This window comes from Hyperolius riggenbachi, chromosome 10 (assembly GCF_040937935.1).
Source record: "Hyperolius riggenbachi isolate aHypRig1 chromosome 10, aHypRig1.pri, whole genome shotgun sequence".
Taxonomy (NCBI): Eukaryota; Metazoa; Chordata; class Amphibia; order Anura; family Hyperoliidae; genus Hyperolius; species Hyperolius riggenbachi.
In genome coordinates this window covers 27,129,480-27,148,532 of record NC_090655.1, presented here as the reverse complement: position 1 = coordinate 27,148,532, position 19,053 = coordinate 27,129,480, and the positions used below count along the sequence as shown (strand labels likewise).

At 47.9% G+C, this 19,053-nt stretch overlaps 1 protein-coding gene across 2 annotated transcripts in view; it reads right to left on the bottom strand.

The window, feature by feature from the left end:
* The window catches only part of LOC137533939 (alpha-2-macroglobulin-like), a 132,447-nt gene that overhangs the window by 5,732 nt on the left and 107,662 nt on the right, over window positions 1-19,053 (bottom strand). For both annotated transcript variants that reach the window (XM_068255256.1, XM_068255257.1), the window contains exons 30-35: window positions 18,247-18,470; window positions 15,957-16,172; window positions 6,842-6,966; window positions 5,139-5,229; window positions 2,832-2,900; window positions 1,216-1,318 (exon numbers count right to left, since the gene is read on the bottom strand). In XM_068255256.1, the coding sequence (XP_068111357.1) occupies window positions 1,216-1,318; window positions 2,832-2,900; window positions 5,139-5,229; window positions 6,842-6,966; window positions 15,957-16,172; window positions 18,247-18,470 (828 nt within the window). The remainder of the gene's footprint in view (window positions 1-1,215; window positions 1,319-2,831; window positions 2,901-5,138; window positions 5,230-6,841; window positions 6,967-15,956; window positions 16,173-18,246; window positions 18,471-19,053) is intronic.

The following is a 19,053-nucleotide window of genomic DNA, read 5'->3' as shown; positions in this document are numbered from 1 at the left end:
CCGTCTGTAAGACTCGATGATGCTCTGGTGGGTTTTCTCTCAGGCATTGTATCCTCATTGCATCAGAAGATTGGTCATGAGTCATGACGCTCATTCAGGGCCTAGCTCACGTTTCTGTAGAATGATATGTGGAACCAACAATCTTATTTATTTTTTTAGGTCTCATTTCATAACTGTAGGATAAGAATCAGACTAGGTCACCTCAAGGGTGTAGTAATAGTCATACTGGCTGCTAAGGTGCCCTGGAGCAGGCAGGGCCATGAATTCACTACATTTCCAAGATTTCATTGCCTTGACCAATTATATCTTTGGGCAGAGTCTCCATCAGGGAAGTACACGCAGTACTGCTCTATGGGGTCCACACAGAGTCTGTGGCCCAAGCAGTTGTAGCACCACATGGGCCCGAGCTGTGATAACATGAACCCTCCATTTTTTAAACCTCCACCCCGCTCACCCAGAACTTCTCGTACTGCCTCTCTTCCTCCTTTCTACAGCAGGTCAGCAGAGTGTGTGTGATATCTTACCTGTTTCCAGTGTGGGGGTCCTCTCTTCTCTCCAGCAGCTCTCCGATCCCTTAGCTCTTTCTGCATTACCCTTTTTTTTTTACTAATTTGTGCGGTGCCTGGCTGGAACTCTGGGTGCCTGAATCAGGCATGCTGCACTGGTGCCGAAATGATTGGTGCAGCACTGGCGCCAAAATCAACTGCCCGTGCATTGCAAGCCAACGTAATAGTGTAGATGTTTTCTTAAGGCCTGTCCACACTTGTGTGGTGGCAACGCAGGGGTCACGCGATGCACGGCATCTCCATTCCTGGCTGTCATTGTGCTGACCTCATTCATTCACAATGAATGGGATCATTCTGCTGCAGTGGATCTCCGGGATACAGTGCTGCTCACGATTGGAGACATCAAGCAGCACCATCTATGAACTGTCTGATGTCCTTGCAGAATGTGCTATGAGTTGCATTTATTTTGTGGGTATAAATGCTGGCAAATAATGCTGGAGAAGAACTGGCTAGTGGCTACATTTGTGGAGACAGAGCAGGGTTGGGGGGGGGGGGGGGGGGGGGGGAGTCCAGCAGGTTTGCCCAGTATGATGGTGACTCTGTCCACGGGTGAAGGAAGTTGTCACTGAGGAGGTGGACCTAGTCCGGTAGCATCATCACTATTTTGCTATGAGACTCCGTCATGTCCGGTTATACTTCTAGTTATTACCTGTCTCGTAATAGTCGTAGACTGATGCTGTAGCCGGCCTCAGGTTACTCATAGGAATGTCTTGTTCAACTGAGAATATAAACGTCTGGACGTCTTTGGTCAGCTGAGGAGGAGAACAGAAGGTGAATATAGAACAGTCAGATGGAAAGAGCCCATTTATTTATGGCGATCTCTTCATTTCCACAGCACACATACCTCCCAACTTTTTGATTTAAGAAAGAAGAAATTTAAGCCACGCCCCTGCCATTCCTCTAATCACGCCCCACCACACCTAATAATGCTCTGGGCACACTCCTAATCACGCCTCCAGCGCACCTCTTGTCATGCATACCATAAAGATTTCATAGGAAAAATATGTTGTTTTTTAATTCAAACCACACTGGTTCTTTCTATCCTGGTTCATTTTCCTTCATATTAACATGTGAAATTTCAAATATATTTAAAGGATGGGATTAAAGTTTAGAGTCAAATAAACACATTTTTCCAGTAGAAAAATACATACATTTACATAGCTCTTTACATGAGTCCTGAAAGAGGGACAAATGAGGAAGTAAGAGGGACAGAGCGATCGGTTTCCCAAAGCAAAGCAGGCAAATTGGGCATCCGCTAGTGCCAGAATTTGGGGCGCCGCCATAGGTGCCTATTGAATTGTTGGCATTGAGGGGTAGTTTGGGCAGCACCCAGGGGTGGATTGGTGGCAGGCGGTTAAGGTTAGGTTAGGGTTAGACAGGTAGGAAATTTGTGCAGAGAGGGGGGGGTTTAGGGCTAAGCGTCAGGTAGGAAGCTTGAGAGGGAGGGATTGGGGTTAGGCGCCGGGTGTCATAAAGGAAGTTTGTGGGGGGGGGGGGATTAGGGTTAGGCATCAGGTAGGAATAATTTGAAGGAACACTATCAAACTGTTCTAAAATGGCAAGTTACAAATAATGTCTAAGTAGCTGTGTAAGCATTCTCCTACTTTTTATGTTAAATATCAGAGGCAAAAGCTATGATTCATTGTGTGTAGATTTTAGCTACGTTTGGAATGTTTCATGAGTTATATGAAAAGCCTCTGGTATCAGGTTTCACACACTATTATAAATGGTTATGTTGCACATAAGATACATTTCCTCTGCTCTCTGCAGACAGCTCTCAGAGACAGGCAGAACTTTCTCTCACACACAGGATTAACAGATTTATTGCAAGGGAATCCACCCTCCCATCATGGTTCACTCAGCGTCAGTTTTGGCGACACTGAAGTGTGAAAGGAATTAGACAACAGTAAACAAAGAGATAAACATTCAAATGTATACACCTGTACTTTGAGCACTTTCCAAACTATTCCTATCTCAACTGTAAAAATATGTTAATCGATGGTGTTCCTTTAATACCAATATTTTACACTTTAATAGTAAAATATCAGTATTAAATACCAATATTTTACTAGCAGGATTACTGGGTGCCAAAATTTCTATGCGCCTTTTTTTAATGTACAGTACACTTCCCAAAGAGGGTCTGTCCCTCGGAAAAATAGACAGTTGGGTGAGGGTATAATACTTCATTGTAATTTGATTCCTTATTATTTCACTCCCTGTGAAAGCCTCAAGCATTACTATTATTACTATTATTACAGAAAGTACCTTCTCAAAGTAGACAATGACTTTGTTGGATTCACTTGATGACATCTTTATCATACTGTTGCTGGTCAGCTGGAAAAGAGGAGATAACGTGTGAATAATATGCGTTCGTCACTCTTCTGTTTTCTGTGTGGCCTAAAACAGGAAGTGATGATCTGTGTGGCTTAAAACAGGAAGTGATGATCTGTGTGGCCTAACGCAGGAAGTGATTATCTGTGTGGCCTAAAACAGGAAGTGATGATCTGTGTGGCCTAAAGCAGGAAGTGATGATCTGTGCGGCCTAAAGCAGGAAGCGATGATCTGTGCGGCCTAAAGCAGGAAGTGATTATCTGTGCAGCCTAAAAGAGGATGTTATGATCACAGCGAATCAGAGCCCTACAAATCTTGTTCAAACCAGTCACACACTTCTCTATGAAAGCTTCAAGCGGTGCCCAAAAAAAGCATATATCTTGTCCTGTGATGTAAATCTGGGCCTGATGTACACTGTTTTCCTGCACTCTTTTTTATTATGATATATGCTTTTTTTGGGCACCGCTTGAAGCTTTCATACAGAAGTGTGTGACTGGTTTGAACAAGATTTGTTCAAATGGCACAGATGTCCTGGCACCCTCCATGAACCTACAAACCCCACGAACTGCACTCCAAGTATGCTGGCTGTCCCAGCTGTTACTTCTGCCTTACTTCTCTTGCCCAGCATAGGTAGCTACAGGTGTCCCTTAGTATTAGGTAGGCTGACCAGGCGTCCTCTTTTGCCCGGACAGGTCCACTTTTTATGACCTGTCCGGGCCGTCCTCCCGGATTTTTTACATGTCCGGGTGATTGAACACAGAGGGAGCCGAGCTGCTTTGTTCAGTGTGTGAGTCAGGCACAGACTGGCCAGGGGAGAAGGGGGGCAATCTCCCCCCAGGCAGCCTTTCATTCAGTGATTTAGGGCAGGTCTGGTGTATTCAGGTTTGTTGTGGTAAGGTAATGTGAAACACAAGGATAGCTGATAAAAGTGCAATTAGAGGGCAGGCAAGCTTGTAAATATACACAGCATGATGCAGAGCTTGCCTGGAGGGTCCCTGGGCAAATATCTGTCTAGTCTCTCCCCATTGTTATAATGACTGCCTTGTGTGGATAAGGGGTTAAAAAAGTTGAAAAGTTTTTGACAGTCCCTAGACTCCAGGAGGGCTGCTTTCTGACTTGTGTGAGAGACTGGCAGAGCCTCCTGTATTCCTGCACTTCATCATAAACGTCTTTGTTAGCTTGAATTAACCCCAAAGTGTTCAGTTAAATCACTGAGATTCCAGCTTTCAGTATGTGCAAATGAATGGCAAAACGTTCAGTACAGCATGTTTAACTTGTCTTTTCTCAGCAGTTACAGTTTTTAGGTTGAACAGAAGACCTACAGCCATCCAGTTCAGCCAGAATACTAAATCATTGTGCTTAACTAGCATGGTTTTTAAAGTCTTCTCTGGAGTTCTCACCATGATTGTCATCATTTGTCACCTGCCTGTGTGATTTTATTGCATTTTGTGGGGAAATCTTCTGCGAATCTGATTGCATTTTGTGGTCGGTCGGGCGGCTGGCCCTTCACCACCATGTGGTCTGGAAAAAAAAACGGCCCTCCATGCCCGCGAAGTTGGACAGCACACTGCTAAGGTCTTGTATATTTGGCCCCACCCATGACCACGCCCACATGCTGTTGTGATCGTCCTCTTTTTTGGAAATCAAAATATGGTCACCCTAGTATTAGGTAGCCAGAAATACCCTCAGTACTAAGTAGCTAGAGATGCCTCTGACTGAAGGAAGATCTTGTCAGTGGAATGCCAAGAGCCGGGTGAGTAACCTCTCATTTATGCTCTGCTCGGGACTCTGCATAGGGAAGTAGGCAGTAGGGAAGGGGAGTGAGCCGCCTTTCCATCATCAGGCGCTTGTAGGCATGTGCCTACACTGCCTTTTGGTCAATTCAGCCCTGACTTCCTGGCATGAAAACAGCCTCGGGTTGAAGATATTTTATTTACTATTAAGAGCCATATTTAGTTCTAAGTGATTAGAACAAAAATTAGCACATACCGTAGGTGAGGTGATAAATAGCGGTGGGAGCTGGGCACTAAAAGTCTGGCAGCCGTTTCGCCCTTCACATACTTCTACAGAGGCTGCAATCCTCCACGGAAGCATGTTTAGTGCAAAACGGCCGTCGAGCCGTATGGACACAGACACCAATGTTTGTAGGAAGCTTGTTTGCATGCATGTATGAATAAAACAGCATTCTGCGGTGCCGACCGTCTTCTGTACTTTATATTCCATAGTTTAATGTGCACTTACCTGCCTGACAGAGGACTTTACAGGAGAGAAACCAGACGGCAGTTTTACGTCCACTATGGCCATGTTGGAATTCTCCCGACTGCCAGTGTAGCTGTGAGAAACAGAAGGAGAATCATGAATTAATTTCAGCTTGGTGGATTTCTTACTTACTGATACTGGATGCTGAACCTCTCATGCTGCTGATGGAAGATGGAGTAACAAAGCTACTACACAGAAGTGAGAAGCAAAAAAGTACAGTACTCCTAACAAGGATATGTCTAATCGAACGGTGTGGGAAGGAAGAGAAGCTGAGCCTATGAAAGCCACCAGCTGGTGATCAGACCAGGAATAAAGATACGTGGGATTTATCGTGCATGATTTGTGGGAGGGGCAGGTAGAGTAGTTTAAAGTGGAACTGAACTCTTGCACAGGACAGAAGGAAAACCTAGAGAAATGCACCCTGTGTGTGTTTAGAGAGTTAAGCCTGTCTGATTCCCCCTCCTTTGTGTATGATCACAGTGTAATTTGATCTCTTCAGCTATGTCAGCTCAGGAATCTCCTCTGACACAGCAGAGCTGTTCATTTGTAAACACAGGATGTTAACCCTATGTCTGCTTCCATGAGAGTAGGACGTAGACACTCAGCAGATTTATGGAAGGATTTGTATTAGCTGCAACAAATTAATGTTTTTCTGTAAAGGTCATTAAGTTGTGGTGTATTTTATAGAGCAGCGAGGAAGTTCAAATTCAGGTCTGCTTTAATACGGCTTAAAGTAAACCAGAGCTGTGGGAAAAAGAAGATTTGATACTCACCTCAGCTTGCTCCAGCAGCATAAACACTAGTGAGTCCCACACCGTCCTCCCGTGGTCTGCCGTTCAGCCGTGATCAGCCCTGGTAATAGGCTCAATCGCGTCAGTCTGGGTCTACTTAACAATAGGTTTAACTCGCCCAATCATACTTTCCAGCGCGTCTCCACGGTGACGGCGGTGTCATGTGACCTGCCATCAGCACGCACCAGTGTGTCACATAACGCCACCGTAGCCATGGAGATTGCAGCTGAAGAGTGTGATTGGGTGAGTTGAGGAAAAAAAAAATACACAAAAAAAAAAAAAAAACAGTTTGCGCGTTTCATTTGCAACTCTGCAGGGAGAGAGGAAGGAGAGAAGTGCCAGAGGTATGGGGGAGTTATGCGGGCCACTAGAGGAATGCGGCCAGCAGCAAGAAAAGTTAGCCCACCCCTGGCTTTTGAGTATCTGTATTACACCTCTACTACAGGAGTTCCTAGCCAAGAGTGTTTCTCTGAAAATACACTGCTCTATTGATCCGAAGAAGAGGATAAGGCCTGCAAAATGGTTGTCATTTAAGTCCAATAAATATCTTTTTAAAATTCCATTCCTCACCTGGGGTAAGACCCCTTATTGTTTCACATAGCTTATAATAGTGTAATGGTTAAGTGCTCTGTCTCTGCTTTAGGAGAACTGGGTTCAAACCTTGGCTATTCCTATTCAGTAAGCAAGCAGCACCTATTCAGTAAGGAGATCTTGGGCAAGACTCCCTAACACACTGCTCCTGCCTACTAAGGGCGCTATAGTGGCTGCCTCACAAGCGCTTTCAGTCCGACAGGAGAAAATTGGTATACAAATATATTAAGAGCTCTATACACCCTGGGTCGCCTTCTCCCACCTATAATATTTGTTGAGTATGACAGTGCTATGTAGCCTCACCTCACATTGACAGCAATGCTGAAGCCTTTGATGGATTTGGCGGTGCATTCCTCGGGTATTGTGGTCACCGTGAGCGCGAATGGAGCGTCACCTTCAGGAGGGGGGACGTTGTATTTCAGAACATTCTGCATAAAAAATAGGTTTATTATAATCCTGACGATACATCACTTTGTGTCTGCATGTGTTTGCATGTGTTTGCGCGTTTGCATGTGTTTTGCATGTGTTTGTGCATTTGCATGTGTCTGCATATGTTTGCATGTTTTGCATGTGTTTGCGCGTTTGCATGTGTCTGCTTGTGTTTGCATGTGTTTTGCATGTGTCTGCTTGTGTTTGCATGTGTTTTGCATGTGTTTGCGCGTTTGCATGTGTTTGCATGCGCAGCATGGTAGTGGTTAGCATGCTCGCCTTGAGGTGCTAGGTCCCTGGTTCGAATACCAACTAGGGCACTATCTGCATGGAGTTTGGATGTTTCCCCCAGGTACTCCGGTTTCCTCCCACATCCCAAAATCAGATAAATTAATTGGCTTCCCCCGAAGTTGGCCCTAGACTACAATTTATAAAATTAGACTATGGTAGGGATTAGATTGTGAGCCCCTCTGAGTGACAGTTAAGTGACAAGACAATATACAATATACAGCGCTGTGGAAGACGTCAGCGCAATATAAATACTAAATACCGGTAATAATAATAGCAATCATACCTTTATTATCCATCTCTTTAATATTCCTAATGATGATAACAAATACATATATATGTTTCCAGCATTAAGCAGAAAAAGTCTACTAATATGCAAATCTCTACTGACCCAGGAAGGGAAAGAAATTTAGCCTATCAGAGTCAGTAGTTGCTGACAGGAGTAGTTAAAGAGGACGCAAGACACGCCCAGTTTAAAATGCTGCCTGGTAGGACATCGGGCGGGTAAACTTCAGGCACAGATAGTGAGTGCTTCGTGCTCGCTATTTGCAGTCGCAATTTGCATAGCGGATGGCCTTTTAAATGGGATGCTGGGAGTTCAGGTTAGACGGGGATGTTAAGGTTAAGGTTAGGCGCGGGGAGGTTTAGGCTTAGGCACGGGAGGGGGATGTTACGGTTAGGTGCAGGGGGTTAAGGTTAGGGTTAGGCGTGGGGAGGGGGAGGTTTAGGCTTAGGCACGGGAGGGGGGGTGTTACGGTTAGGTGCAGGGGGTTAAGGTCCGGCACCCACTAGGTGGGGTTAAAGTGTCCCTGGAGTGAAAAAGTGCCCCTGGGGGTTCACTTCTTACCTCAGGAGGGGGATCGTTCCGCCCTGCAGCCATGTTCCAGCGGTGGGACCCCCGATAGTCCACAGACAGGGTTTGTCGGTGCTGTGTGCAGATGCAGCAGCAGCTTTCTCCTCAAGCTTCGGCAGAAATAGCCAAGCCCAAACGGGTCCGCTGTAATGCGCCCTGATCGGGCGTGGCTCTTCCCACCAGAGCCCAAGGGGAAAGCTGCTACCGCGTCTACGCAGGCAGCATACTGATCGGGAAGGTACCTGCGCTGGAATGGGACGGCACAGGAGGATGGGGGAAGCCTCATTAAGATTCAGAGTCTTCCCCCTCCCAAGGTAACTATCTGATTTTTTTGGAAAATGTAAGTTAGGGATTCCCTTTCAGGTTGGGCTCTACCAGGGAAGAGTAGGGAGAGGTTAGGTCATAGTAAAATATCGCTAAATATTACTGATATTTTACTAAATGAATGATGTAGTAAATTGATATTCTGCTATCGCTATTTCTGCGCCCTTTTAAAGGGGGGGCCTTTATCAGATGCAGGGGCGTAACAATAGCAAGGGATGCAACCGCTGGGGGGCCCTTAGGGGGAGATGCCTAAGGGGGGGTGTCACGGACGATTGCGGGGACGCAGGCGCGTCCTGGAACCGCCCGTGAAGAAAAGAACGATCGCACTCGATTGCGCCTCAGATCAATAAAACCAAGATCTGATGTGCAGTATCCCTCTGCTTAGGAACAGCTGGGAAATCTGTCTTAGCTGAAATGACAGCCTGGGGGGAAGGTGTTAATTAGCTTGGACATATTCCCTGTGGAAGGCACAATTTCCCTTTTGGTTCTGCGAACCAGGTGACACTTAGCTGATCTCATGGAGATGTTAATTAACCAAAGGAGGCCTAGGTCCAGCCAAGCAGGCTACGAATCCACGGGAGGTCTTGACACTCTGTTCTCTGCTAAAGATCAAAGGAAAGTCAGCTGTTAGCAGCTAAAACACCTCCTGAATTAACCTGAGGCTCATGGCATAATCCATAACTTCCCAGATCTGTAATATTTCTGGGGTTCCTGAGATGGCAGCTTCATCAAACGTGGGGGAAGTGTAGCATGAGCCCCGGTGCTGGTTCTGAGGAAGTTTCAGAACCTTCGGAGGTAAGGACTGCCAGCTAGGCAGTTTCAAGTGCCCTGATGATACCACAGGGGTCCCACCCCTCATGTCTGGTATCAGGGCGCTGGGTAAATCGAGACAGACCTGAAAATGTTAATAAATCTGCCCTGACCTGTACGGTTCTGTGAGATGGAGCCCATATATGGGTAGATATGATTTCTGTTCCTCAGGATAAGGGGAGGGCTCATCTCATCCTCCAAGGGGGTGTGTGGCTCCCCGCCCTCACTCCCTCCTACTGACTCAGGGGCATAAGAATGGCAGAGGACCCAAACTCAGTGTCCTCCACACTGAACCATCTTGCACTCATCAGATGCCAGCTTGAGGATATGCTGGCATCCACCTGGTCTGAACTCTGGACTTTGAAACCAAGAACTTTATGATTCTTCCCACAATAAGGACATCTTTCCAGGAACTAAGTATTTTTCTCCCTTCTTTTATTTTTCATACTGGCTATTACTGTCTTAATAATTGTGATTTTTAATAAATTGTCTGTATATATTAATTATTTATATTGCGTGAATAAACGACTTTCCCCAAGTCATTCACTGTTTCGCTACCCTGCTTATCAGCACACACAGAAATGATCCCGGGTCTCTGAAGATACGCTACTGTTTGTTTGTTGTTGGCTAGACAGAATATCGTGTGTTTAACCGTTTTATTCGCAGGATTAGTCAGTCAGTTAGTGGGCCCCACGGTCCCATAGTAACCGCGGTGGTGGCAGTTTACTCTGAACCAGTAGGTGACGTTGTAATTACCCGTGTCTCACAGGCTCCCTTCTGAGTTGTCTGCGGCTAATTCTTAACGGTTCCTGCGCATTGACTGCGACCAGAGTTCGCACGATCTGTGCGCTGGCACCGTTTAGAAGGCTAAGTGCGGTCAGCCACTGAGGGCTCCTGTGACAGTGGTAGGCAGCGGTTGGGACCTGTGTTGTGCTGAAAGTATCTGCGATAGCGCTAGCGCTATCGAGAAACGAACTAATTCGTTGGTGTAGCTGGAAGGCAATATATTTTTTATATATACAGAGAGACTGTGTAGCCAGTACCCCTCCCCAAAAGTTTTATTTTATTTGGCATGGAAATGTCCGGGAACTACAAGCTCATGGCCGTATCCGACCTGGAAAATCTTTGTCAGCTGCGGGGCATTGACACCCTCCGCAGGAACAAACAGGACATGGTAAATGACTTGTTTCAATGGGATACCCAGCAACCGCGGGAGCTGGATGTGTCTGCTGAGGTAGATGCTGCCCCATCTGACTCAAGGCAAGGGGAACCAGAGGCTGAAGATCCTAGGCGTACAGAGGTTGAGCATCCTGCGGGCCCTGTTGCAACAGTTACGCCAGAGACTGTCAGTATGGACCCCAATCCCAGAGTTTCTGAAAGTACTCGCCTGGAACCGGCCAGTACTGGACTGTCCGTTTGTACTGATCCGCTAATGCAGCAGGCATTACAAAAGCTGATGGACACTGACCTGGACAAGTACCTGCAGTACATGCGTGAGGAGCGCCAATCTGCAGAAGCGCGGACAGAGCGCCAAATGCGGGAGGAACGGGAGCGGCAAGCTGCTGCTGCTGCTGCTGCTGAACGCCACGCGGAGAGGGATGCCGCAGAGGCGCGGGAGAGACGACAGCATGAGCTCAACATGGCAAAGGTTCAACAGGCCAGCCGGAGTTCACCGCCCAGCCTCCCTGCCGAAGGAGCTGCAGCACCCGTAAGTGCAAAATTTAAGTTTGCTAATATTGAAAAAGACACAGACATTGACTTGTTTTTGCGGTCTTTTGAAAAAGCATGCCGTCAGTATCGTCTGTCCCAAGACCAGTGGGCCAGACATCTGACACCATTGCTGCGCTACAAAGCGCTTGATGCCTTCGCAGAATTGCCTGCGGAGAAGGATAATGATTATGCTGCTATAAAAGACGCTATCATTACTAAGTACCAGCTGACGCCAGAAGCCTATCGGAAAAAGTTTAGGGCCTGGCAGAAAAAGTCTTCTGATTCGTACCGAGATGTGGCCAGCAGCTTGCTCACCACACTCCGCCAGTGGACGCTAGGCCTCACCAAAGGGTCTTATGGCGTCCTGGAGGACTTGATAGCCCTCGAACAATTTCTGAACATTTGCCCTGCTGATGTACGACAGTTTGTGTTAGAACGCAGGCCGGCTTCAGCCACTGTCGCTGCAGACCTTGCTGAGACTTTTGCAACTACCCGGGTGGCTGATACCCGCAGAACTGTCCCATCCAGCTGGAGAGGAGGTCAGCCCAATGCCTCGGCAGACCCTCCTGCCCCTGTGAGCCGTCCGCCACAGAGGCCACCCAGCGCAGCTGCTGCACCCAGGCCTGCAGCGCCTGGAGAGGTCACCTGTCACTACTGCCGCCAGCCCGGACACATGAAATTCGACTGTCCGGAGCGGAGACAGACACCACCAGCACCTGGATCATCTGCATCACCTGCACCTCACCCACAGCAGAGGCAACCCGCCAGCGAACCACAGCCTGGATCATCAGATTTTGTCCTGTTTGCACGCGGACAGGAAATCCGCGACCGAACCGACCAGCAGCAACTTGTTAGCGTGAACGGCAAAGTTGTCACCGGATTTCGAGACACCGGAGCTGACATCACGTTAGTTCACTCACATCTTGTGCCAAAGGAGAGCATCAGCTCCAGCCGATCCCTTGCCCTTACTGGAGTAGAGGGCACCCTTTTCCACATAGCCCACGCAAGAGTGAAGCTGGATTGGGGAGTGGGAGGGGTCCACGAAAGGGTTGTTGGGGTTATGAAGGATCTCCCAGTCCCTGTGTTGCTGGGGACTGATTTGGGCAAGCTTGTGTCCTACTATGAACCTGCCACGACCGCCTTGTCGCTCACGGAAGGAGATGGACTCTCCACCCACCACCAGGTACTTTATACCCTTGGGGGAGCACCAGGGGGAGGTGGGTTGAATGTGCCCAGTTCAAGGGTACCAGGTTCAATAGTGCCTGCTTCAAAGGCACCTGAGTTTGATGTACAGGCTGTCTGTTGTGATGATGCTGTAACTGTACCTGAGTTTCTTGTACAACCTGTCTGTAATGAAAAAATGTCTATACCTGTCAATGTCATTACTGCATGCAATGATGATTTGAGTAATGCCCGTCTGTGCCATTCTGACAGTGTACCTGTGCTAGCAGTACCGTGCAGCTGCACTGCTCAGAACCCGAGCTCAGAACAGGTGGAGGGGGTTCCGGCCTCCTCCCCCTCCTCTGACCGCAGGGATGAGACCTTTCAGCCGCTGGCCTCGTGTGACATGAGCCAGTTGGCTGAAACTGACAGCGCCATATTCTCAGCCGCACTACAAAGTGACCCAAGCCTGGAGGTGCTCAGGCAGCAAGCCGCTGAGCCCCTCGCAGACGGGGCCGCTTTCAAGGTGTACTGGGAAGGTGGGAGACTGTACAGTGAGTCTGTACAGCCCCCTACAGGTAGATCCCACGCGGATACCAAGTGGCTTGTGGTCCCGAGTGCGTTCAGGGGACATGTGCTGAAATCCGCACATGGTAATCCTCTGACAGGGCACTCGGGTGTCCGCAAGACACTCGCCGGTATTCGGAAACAGTTTTATTGGCCCCGGATGAACAGGGATGTAGCCAACTACTGCAGGGCATGTGCCGTCTGTCAGGAGCTGGGAAGGTCCAGGGATTCCCGCGGGGTTCCCTTAGGTCCACAGCCACTCAGCAGGGGAACCCTGCGTGGGCTGGCTGTTGACCTAACCAACCCACTGCCCGTTGTCAGCAGTCTCGGCAGACACCACGTCCGACTGCAGTGGCGCAAACGCCCTGTCCAGAACGGTCCATGTTGGGTCAACCCTGCGGGTAGCAGACCGCGACCGGTCCAGGGGAACCGAGCCACAGGCTCCAATAGGTTTTCCCGCCGTACCGGCAACTCGAGGCCCGTCAGCCAGGTTAGCGGCGCCGCCACACATCTTGCGGATGAATGGCTAAGCCACGGACAAGGGGGAGGGCTGTCACGGACGATTGCGGGGACGCAGGCGCGTCCTGGAACCGCCCGTGAAGAAAAGAACGATCGCACTCGATTGCGCCTCAGATCAATAAAACCAAGATCTGATGTGCAGTATCCCTCTGCTTAGGAACAGCTGGGAAATCTGTCTTAGCTGAAATGACAGCCTGGGGGGAAGGTGTTAATTAGCTTGGACATATTCCCTGTGGAAGGCACAATTTCCCTTTTGGTTCTGCGAACCAGGTGACACTTAGCTGATCTCATGGAGATGTTAATTAACCAAAGGAGGCCTAGGTCCAGCCAAGCAGGCTACGAATCCACGGGAGGTCTTGACACTCTGTTCTCTGCTAAAGATCAAAGGAAAGTCAGCTGTTAGCAGCTAAAACAACTCCTGAATTAACCTGAGGCTTATGGCATAATCCATAACTTCCCAGATCTGTAATATTTCTGGGGTTCCTGAGATGGCAGCTTCATCAAACGTGGGGGAAGTGTAGCATGAGCCCCGGTGCTGGTTCTGAGGAAGTTTCAGAACCTTCGGAGGTAAGGACTGCCAGCTAGGCAGTTTCAAGTGCCCTGATGATACCACAGGGGTCCCACCCCTCATGTCTGGTATCAGGGCGCTGGGTAAATCGAGACAGACCTGAAAATGTTAATAAATCTGCCCTGACCTGTACGGTTCTGTGAGATGGAGCCCATATATGGGTAGATATGATTTCTGTTCCTCAGGATAAGGGGAGGGCTCATCTCATCCTCCAAGGGGGTGTGTGGCTCCCCGCCCTCACTCCCTCCTACTGACTCAGGGGCATAAGAATGGCAGAGGACCCAAACTCAGTGTCCTCCACACTGAACCATCTTGCACTCATCAGATGCCAGCTTGAGGATATGCTGGCATCCACCTGGTCTGAACTCTGGACTTTGAAACCAAGAACTTTATGATTCTTCCCACAATAAGGACATCTTTCCAGGAACTAAGTATTTTTCTCCCTTCTTTTATTTTTCATACTGGCTATTACTGTCTTAATAATTGTGATTTTTAATAAATTGTCTGTATATATTAATTATTTATATTGCGTGAATAAACGACTTTCCCCAAGTCATTCACTGTTTCGCTACCCTGCTTATCAGCACACACAGAAATGATCCCGGGTCTCTGAAGATACGCTACTGTTTGTTTGTTGTTGGCTAGACAGAATATCGTGTGTTTAACCGTTTTATTCGCAGGATTAGTCAGTCAGTTAGTGGGCGGTGGCAGTTTACTCTGAACCAGTAGGTGACGTTGTAATTACCCGTGTCTCACAGGCTCCCTTCTGAGTTGTCTGCGGCTAATTCTTAACGGTTCCTGCGCATTGACTGCGACCAGAGTTCGCACGATCTGTGCGCTGGCACCGTTTAGAAGGCTAAGTGCGGTCAGCCACAAGGGCTCTTGTGACAGGGGGGCCTGGCTTTGGGGCCTTCCAATGCCATTTAGAGGCAGGTGAGGGGGCAGCACAGGAAGGGGGAGCAGAAAGCACAAACAGCAGTGGGAAGGGGGGCCCGACTTCCCCCCTCCTTAACTTCGGCTACCATCAGCACTCCCCCTCCAGCAATGACAGCTGGGGGGCCCCATCTGAAGTTTCGCAGGGGGCCCAATGATTTCTAGTTACGCCCCTGATCAAATGTATGTGTAGCTGACCAATGAGCTAGCACATGGTTGGTTAACCAGCAGCTACAAGCTATGATTGGATATATCTATCTCCTTCCCTGGGTCAGTGGAGATTTGCATAGTAGGAGAATTATTTCCTGGATGAAGGGGACAGAGTATTGGGGTTCCCTTCATGAGATTAGATGGTAATGCCATTTTTATTTTATTTACTGCGGTCAGTAAATGTTCCTGAGAGGTATGGAAGATTCCAGTGTGTGAAGCCTCCTCAGTAGTAGCAGAAGCTTATACTGAAGTGGAGAATTTACTTTGGTGGGTCCAGAGTTTGTTCTCACCAAGAATTCATTCCTCTTTGTCCATCAGTGGTGCCATCAGGAGGTTAGCACTACGATGGGTACCCCTGTGATGCCCAGGTATGGCCTCAGAGGGCCAATGGAGCGGCAAGAGGGTGAGTGGGGAGAACAATGCTCTCAACCTGCGATTGGCCGAATCGATCTGCCTGGCTAATTGCTGGCCAAAGCATTGGCTGTTCACACGTTGGATTCTTCTAACATGTATGAAGCTTTATTCACATCTTCCCTACTGATATGCAATATTTGCAATTACACGTAAATAATACAGTATCTTTAGGCCCCCTGCTATGTCCAAAATGCTACACTACCCTGGTGTTCCCCTTTAAATCATGCATTGTACTGGCCAAGGGAGACTCTGTTGCTGTCTATTACAATCTGATGGGGGCGCGAAGCCAAATGGGATGTCCTCTTAGCTGTGTTTACCTCCTTGCCAATTCGGCACCAGGAGGGGGTGTGGTTAGGAAGTGGCCAGCACCAGCTTGCACACTGTAACTCCACCCCCGGTGCATGTGCGGCAGCATAATTACGCTACTTCCCGGTGCAGCATGGTGCCAGGGGGGATCAGAGTGTTGGACAAAGGAGAACACTGAAGCCAGACATGGGGCATCACGTAGAACGTTCTCATAGGTTTGCTTTAGTTCTCAGGGTTTGGACACAGGTTCTCTTTGCAGCCCTATTCTGTACGTCCAGCAGTTCTCTGGGATATTCCTATATGTGTGTGTATATACAGCCACTGACCTGTATGAAGACGCAGCCTGGTCCGCTGATGGACACGCTATAATCTCCGGGCACGCTGGGCAGTGTAGCGCGCTGCAGAAGTAGACGGTTGGTGTCATCCACGTGGAGGTTGGCGACTGGAGCCCCATCTGCAGTGACAGCGACTTCCCGAGGTCCATCGTGTTTGTGGGCGTGGTGACCATAGGTGGCCAGGGCTTGGAGAGCAACCACCGTGTCCTGAAGAGAGACACAATATCACAGAGAGACAAAGGGAGGGCGTGGTTATTGCTTATCACTGTCCAGTCCTATCTCCAGAGAGCTAATCCAGACTAATACCAAGTCACACTCAATCACCGCCTGCTAATGTGGTAGTGTACAGCTTGAAAAATGACCAGCTGTTCAGGGGCAGCTCCAGGAAACTTTTAGTTGACCACTATCACGAAAAATTACAACATTTAAAATATATGAAAAACGTTAATAAAAAGTAAATTTCTCACAAAGTAAAATATGCTATAAATTACTTTCTCCTATGATGCTGTCCCTTAAAGTAGGTAGTTCTGTCAGATTTCTACTAACTAAAGTAAGTGACAGCAACGTAGGAGAAAAAGTAATTTTTAGCTCATTTTACTCTGAAATGTATTTCTTATTTGTATGTGTTTACATGTATGTTACATTTTACAATTTTTCACGATAGTGGTCCATTAAGATGGCACCCAACTCTCCCTCAGCTCTCCCCTCATAGCCTGGGTACCTGGATCCTTTTCCCACTCCCGCTTCACAGGATGCTCAGACAACCTCTCACCCATTAGGATGGTGCCAAGGTCTTTTTCCTTTCCTCCTAGAGTTGGTGCCCAGGCCGTTACTTCCCCTGTAACATGAGGCTTGTAACACCTCCTCCCACCACAACAACCTGATATGGTGCAGTCTAGAACCATCTGCATCACATAACAAGTTCATCAGACTAAAGGCTCATACACACATCAGACTATAGTCTTTGGAAAATGAAAGATCACAGACCAATTTTACCCCCTTCCATGTAGTAGGGGAGCCATACCTACACAGTCTATTCTATGGAGCTGAACTCCCCATCAGATAGAAATCTTTGCAAGATGCTGCACACAAAGATGCTGTACACATTCAAAAGATCAGTATCTGCAAAAGATCTGTTCCTGCAAAAGATCCGTTCCTGCAAAATGCATTCATAGTCTATGAGATCTGCAGATCATCATACACACCTTGTTTAACTGACATTCATCTGCAGATCAGACAATCATCTGCAGATCTGAAAATCCATCCTGGTGGATCTGATCTGCAGATGAATGTCTGTTAAACAAGGTGTGTATGATGATCTGCAGATATCATAGACTATCATTGCAATTTGCAGGAACGGATCTTTGGCAGGAACGGATCTTTTGCAGATACTGATCTTTTGTGTCTGTACAGCATCTGTGTGTGCAGCATCTTGCAAAGATTTCTGTCTGATGGGGAGTTCAGCTCCATAGAATAGACTGTGTAGGTATGGCTCTCATACTACATGGAAGGGGGTAAAATTGGTCTGTGATCTTTCATTTTCAAAAGACTATGGTCTGATGTGTGTATGTGGCCTAAAACTAATGGCAGGAAAAACAGAAATATATTAATTACAGCAACCAAAACAAATAACAAGAAGTAGTTTAACTCTAGTTGAACTCTCAAAGGGGGAATGGGAAGAGTGAGAGGGCCTCATGGAAGCTTGCTGATTGGTGTGACCCGGGGTTGGCTCTGGACTTTTTGCTGCCTGAAGCAATACATTGTGAGGACCCCCCCTTATGTGTGTGTGTGCACAGCCGGACTGGAGAGGAGAGAAACATTGGGCTGTGCATTGCAGGCACTGGCACTACGCTTATCTAACTACTCTCAGCAGATTAGCGATGGGATCACCAGCCACATGTGAAGTCCTGCTTCCTCTCTGACTACAGCGACACCTCATGTGACCCAGCAGCATGTAACAGGTCACATGAGGCACTGCTGTAGCCATGGATACAGAATGCTGTACAGGCAGATGGAGATCCCATCGCTGGAACGCTGACAGCAGGTGAGTGAAGCCATGCCACGCATATAGGGAGGGGGAGACGGGGAGAGCGAGGAGTGGGACATTTAGGGAGGGGAGCCGCCTCTTGCTGCCCTCTAATTGTTGCTGCCCTGAAGAACATGATTCACGTTGCTTCATGGAAAAGCCACCCCTGGTGTGACATGTGATGAGGAAAGAAGGAGCAGCACGAACATTGGAGAAAGGGATGACTGAAGATAACAGGTCACGGGTGGTACTTACTTGGGTGGAAGTGAAGCCGCCATTGGGGTTCTGCTGCTTTATGATCCATGAGACCACCTTAGTGGCATGCGTCAGGTCCTCATTAGTGAGCTCAGGCTTGTGTAACATGGCCAGAAGAACGTAGGAAGTCATCTCAATTTCAAGTGATGGAGCCCTGCTGGACGGAGTCCATACTTTGCCAGAGCCTTCCGAGACTTCTGGGCGATGCCAGTGGATTGTGCCATCTGGAAGAAAGTGACCATAATTATCATGAACAAGGGCTGACAGCGAAGATCTGCTTGTTTTCTGTAGTATGTATTTGTGGCATCTAATGTCCAACGCTGCATAATATGTTGGCGCTTTAGAAATACAATAAATAAATACATCTAATAATTCACTTTATGTGTAGCTCTGGCCTATAGATCATCAAGAGAGAGGTTGTACTGTATAGGCAAATTGTATGTATTCGGTTGTGTTTTACCTTTGTCACTGCAGCACTGATCGGGGCCATAACTACAATTTATGGCACTACCCCAGCAAAACGTTGTTGCCCACCTGCTTTCACACTTCTTTTGCCATTTACCCTTGTTGACTCCCACAGCCTGGGGCCCATAAGCTTGTATTTTGGGGTACTAGTGCAGAGTGGTAAGCGCCAGGCACTCAGGGCAGAATCAGGAAATTTGGGCGCCTGGGGCTTATGGACTTTTTTTTGCGTCCCATAAGCGCTAATGCAAAATATCGGCTACTGGGCACCAAAGAAGAAATTTGGCGTTTGGCGCCCGATAAACAGAGGGGGCGGGCCCGTCCAAACAAAATTTTTCGTTTTAA